Here is a 5,000-nt window from a genome sequence, read left to right on the forward strand (position 1 = left end):
TATTTTTTGTCTCTCTCTTTGTGGAAATACGGGTGTTGACTCCGATATAAAAAATTGTAGTAAAGCAACAAGGTGAAGAAGCTGTTCTGGCAGCTTTGTAAATCGTAACATAGCCTCTAGAAGTGGTCCTGCACCCACTCTCCTCTGTTTGCCTTTCAAAGTACACTCATCAAATTTTCATCACCTTTCATTTCCCCTCAGTGCTGTTTGTGTCGAGGAGTGGTTTTCAGACGACCTCTGCAAAAACATTATTTCGTCCACAGAAATGAAAAAATATATAGACCTACTGTAGAAAGTGACAAAAACACACAGGGATAGTAATCCTCAGTCATTTGTAAAAACACACATAGTGAACATCATATTCCGACTAGCCTGCTTGGTTTGTGGAGAACTCAAATATTTATGATGGTTGTCTGTCTTTGAATGTGTCCCAGGTTGCCTTAGCACCTGAAGCCAGTTATATAAAGTAGATACAAAGAGATGCAATGTCTCTTTAGGCCTACATAAGACCATTTACAGTGTGGATGGTTGACAATACATGGAATTGTCTGACAGACCAAGCCCTGATGAAGACCTTTTGGGATGAAACAGGTAGGCTTTTACGTAAAACTTGCTACAACCATGGTTACGCTATAAAGTTCCCTGGATTAACCTTTTGTGTAACACTATCGAAAATACAGTAGGCCTATATTCAATCACACTCACACAGTAGTTCCATTTTGTCTCCTGTTAGGATGTAGGTTGTAACATCCACAATTGTCGTCCAAAATTGTTTGGCCTCCAACATTGTAGCCTGACGCTTGCCAGACCTGTAGTCTTAGTGAGCTCCACCTTCTAGGTCTGGAAGTGCATGCGTTGGGTTTGTTTTCAGGAGGCATGGCTTCATGTTCTACGTATGTCTCAATCCTTGCTACCAATACATTCCTTTAAAACTCTTCTCAGTACAGTTGGTTTACCAGTAATCAGGATACAGTTTAGGACGATATTATTAGCCTCCCTCCTGAAATTAGACATTTCCCTTGATTTCTCAGTGAGAATAACCATTATGAACCGTTTCTGTTATTCTGGAAACAAATACACTGATGGAGATAATCTCCAATGAGTTGAATTTGCATTTTTCTGTCGTGTAGAGGGGGGGCTAATAATTTTGTCCTTGCCATTTTTACCCTTTTTTGTTTAAACTCATTGTGAAAATGGACAAATCCAAATTCAACTCATTGGACATTATCTCCATCAGTGTATTTGTTTCCAGAATAACAGAAACGGTTCATAATGGTCCTTCTCACTGAGAAATCAAGAGAGATGTCTAATTTCAGGAGGGGGGCTAATAATATCGTCCTCAACTGTATATACGTATGTAGGCTACGTCTATAAATGATATTAGAATGCAATTGAATACAATTGACCATAGGGATTGCAAAGGTAGAATGGCTAAATGCTCAGACGACACAAACTTTCTGAATAAAGTTGTCAGAACACGGTATGTCACTGTTGGCATTATTGGTGATGTTTGCAGTGATTTCCATTGAAACTGTAATGATATCAGCACCATCTATTCTCCATACAAAATAATTTCCATCATCTTCAGATATTATTATCAAGCCTAAACTTCTAGCCAAGTTTCGAGGTCAAAAGTTGGTGTTAGTTTTATTCTTGGGCTATGAATCCCTTATATCTTTTGTAATCCCTTATCTAGGGGTCAGTGCGGTTTCAATGAAAATCCCCCCCAAGATCCCGCAAACAAAACAGCTCGCAACCCCAGTGAACCCAGCTTGTCATTCTGTTGACCCGATTATATGACGGGCTACATCACCACCAGCAGAAGCTATTCGCCATCCCAGTGGCATTTAAGGTCCAGCGGTTCAGCCATATCATGTTACGATCATTGGCGAGGAAAAAAAAGGGTCCGTGACAAGTCCTATCCTGTTATATGCCATTCCACCCCCATGTAGCACGCTATTAAAGTGTCATGGGAGCGAATGATCTATACACTTTGGTGTATACTGTACCACAAACCCCATCAGGGGAGGCGACATAGGAGGACGAAAGGGGTCAGTGGTGCCAGGGAGAGAGGGAGGCCCTCGTTATATTACACATATTCTGCCCTACAAAGCAAAAAGGCAGTAACTGCACAGAGCTCCAAACTGAGTAAAATGACTTTAAAATGATACTGCAATCCAGTCTTAGTAACTTAGTTTTGGAGAGATTATTGACATGCAGCAGTTTTGTTACTTTATATTACCACCTTTTATGCAGATCAATAATTTTATTTAACATTTTTTTTTGATATATATGTCATTGAAGTCATAGTAACTCATTTTTGACAACAGCGCAGTTACTGCCTTTTTGCTTTGTAGGGCAGTATTGGTTGTTGGGGGAGGTCCAGAGCTGGGTTATTATTCCATTCGGTGAGGGGGAGCCCTTGCAGATGACTTGGCCCAGGGCCTGGCAATAGCTGTCAGCAGCCCTGAACCCCATAGCTGCTAGTGATTGCGTGGTGTAGTGTACTGTAGTGTAGTGAAGGGTGTGCTCAGTGAAGCGGAGACCATGCAAACCCCAAGAGCTCACCCAGGTGGATTGTTGACATCAGGAAGTCAACGTGAGGGTTTCCTGGAGTGCGTTTTAATATGATACCTTGCCTCCTCCACTTGCCTCCTCCACTTGCTTCTCGCCATGATGACATCACTGACAACAGCATTATATTTCAATATCTTGCAAAAGCTCAATTGTAAAGTCTTTTTCTTATTTGCAATTGGGATGGTGAATGAAAAACAGTCCCTCAAAAGTTGTTGTGGCGAGGCTGACAGCTGGGAAACTTAATCGTTTTCTCCACGGAGGAGGGGCCAGGAGGCGGGACGAGGAGACAAGCACAAGTGGAGGAGGCAAGGTCACATATTGGGATGCACCCCTGGTGTGCTGGTTGGTTGCTGATTACTGTAAGGACTTGAAAGGAAATGGGCCTTACAAGTATGTGCTGAACAAGTGATCTATCTTGGAAAGGACGTGGGTGTTCTAAAGTGGTTTATTTTTCTTTCATTATTTTTTTGTGCTCTGAAGTATGTTTTTACATTTTATTGATGCCGTCATGTAATTATATCCATGACTCACATAACAAATTCTGGCCATTAGTTGATATTTTTGGTTTCATTACTTTTGATCTTATTGAATTGTTGTGGATGAATAACATCTATGAGTTATTAGTTATAAAGAATTTAGATGAATGCATTAAAATAATGAATTCAAAAGTCAATGGTTTCCTGATATAGATGAAAAAAGATGATAGAATGTCCCTCAAAACTGATTCTCGAAAAGAACCAGCCATTGTTTTAGGTTGATTTAGATAAAGAAAAATAAAGATCAAATGTCCCTTAACATTAATTCCCGAGAAATTACAAGTATGGCTCATGTGGTGCATAGAAATTGTGTTATTCTAAATTAATAGCATGCGATTCTTCAGGGCCTTCATTTTATCAGCCATAATGTTTTTTTTTTCTGCAATGTTTTGAATGTCTCTTTATTCTTTTTATTTTCATCAGGGTGGTGGAGTATTCCTTGGACCTGCAAAATATCAATCTTACAGCAATCAGAACCGTTCGAGTGCTGCGACCTCTCAAAGCCATCAACAGAGTACCAAGTAAGTGGCTCCGGTAAAAAGTAATTTCCTCCTGTGTGTGTGTGTGTGTGTGTGTGTGTGTGTGTGTGTGTGTGTGTGTGTGTGTGTGTGTGTGTGTGTGTGTGTGTGTGTGTGTGTGTGTGTGTGTGTGTGTGTGTGTGTGTGTGTGTGTGTGTGTGTGTGTGTCTGTGTGTCTGTGTGTGTGTCTGTTTTTGTGCGTGTGTGTCTGTGTGTGTGCCTGTGTATGCGTGTGTGTGTGTGTGTGTGTGTGTGTGTGTGTGTGTGTGTGTGTGTGTGTGTGTGTGTGTGTGTGTGTGTGTGTGTGTGTGTGTTGTCTCTGAATGTGTGTTGTCTCTGTACAGTACAGTATATCCCTGTGTGTGTGTCTGGCTGTAATGTGTGGCCTTTGTCATATCTCCGGGAAGCGAAAATGGAGGGGCTTTTCATCCACTATTTCCTACATCGTAACTTCTGCTTCTGACATTATTTTTAACTCTATAGATATGGGCACATTTGCAAGGTACAAACATGCTACACGTACGTATGTACGTATGACACATAGTATTTGAGAATTGGATATACAGTATTTTTGAGGCTGATGAGGGAGAACTGTGGGTGCATGGATCAAGGGTTGTTCTCTGAATTGGTATAATGTACCATAGAAGGCGAGAGTGTTGATGGCAGTAGTAAATAAGAAAGAATAGAAAAGAAAGGGCTCTTGCTTATTGTCTTTACTTAAATGTTTTAATGCTGCATGTCCAGGTTACACAGGCCTGCACATTTTGTCCAATAACCAAGTATGTCTTCCCGGACGGAAATAACCAAAGCTCTTCCTGGACACTCATCCATGGCTGAAGTGCAAGGCCTCATTACTACCTTGCTCGACGGAAACATTGTTTCTATTCACTCAGGGAAGCTGACAGGGGGTGTGGGGCTGGTGTGGTCATGGACAAAGGGATCAGTTGCCCTGGGCGAAGGGGGTGTGTCAGGGCTGCTCAATTATGAGAAGAATCAATATCACGATTAGTTCAGTCAATATTGCTATCCCGATTTTTAGATTATATTTCTTTTAAAGACAAAGACAAATAATTGTGCTAAACAATTCACATTCTTCCCTCCCTTCAGCGGTGTGTGTGTGTGTGTGTGTGTGTGTGTGTGTGTGTGTGTGTGTGTGTGTGTGTGTGTGTGTGTGTGTGTGTGTGTGTGTGTGTGTGTGTGTGTGTGTGTAGAGGGGGGGTCCTCATTACATTATATGTATTGGATTGTGGGGCCCTGAGTGGAATTTGTCCTGGGCCTAGCCAAAGCTGTCAGCAGCTCTGTCTGCAGCTCATATAATGTATATCTGAATGACCCTACTGTAGAAAAGAGCAGCAGCTAAGTATAATGT

At 41.4% G+C, this 5,000-nt stretch overlaps 1 protein-coding gene across 1 annotated transcript in view; it reads left to right on the top strand.

Annotated features, from left to right (window-relative positions):
* The window catches only part of LOC134456583 (voltage-dependent T-type calcium channel subunit alpha-1I-like), a 401,906-nt gene that overhangs the window by 146,977 nt on the left and 249,929 nt on the right, over positions 1 to 5,000 (top strand). The window contains exon 4 of the mRNA XM_063207987.1: positions 3,537 to 3,634. Coding sequence (XP_063064057.1) covers positions 3,537 to 3,634 — 98 coding nt within the window. The remainder of the gene's footprint in view (positions 1 to 3,536; positions 3,635 to 5,000) is intronic.

The sequence above is a fragment of the Engraulis encrasicolus genome, chromosome 1 (assembly GCF_034702125.1).
Source record: "Engraulis encrasicolus isolate BLACKSEA-1 chromosome 1, IST_EnEncr_1.0, whole genome shotgun sequence".
Taxonomy (NCBI): domain Eukaryota; kingdom Metazoa; phylum Chordata; class Actinopteri; order Clupeiformes; family Engraulidae; genus Engraulis; species Engraulis encrasicolus.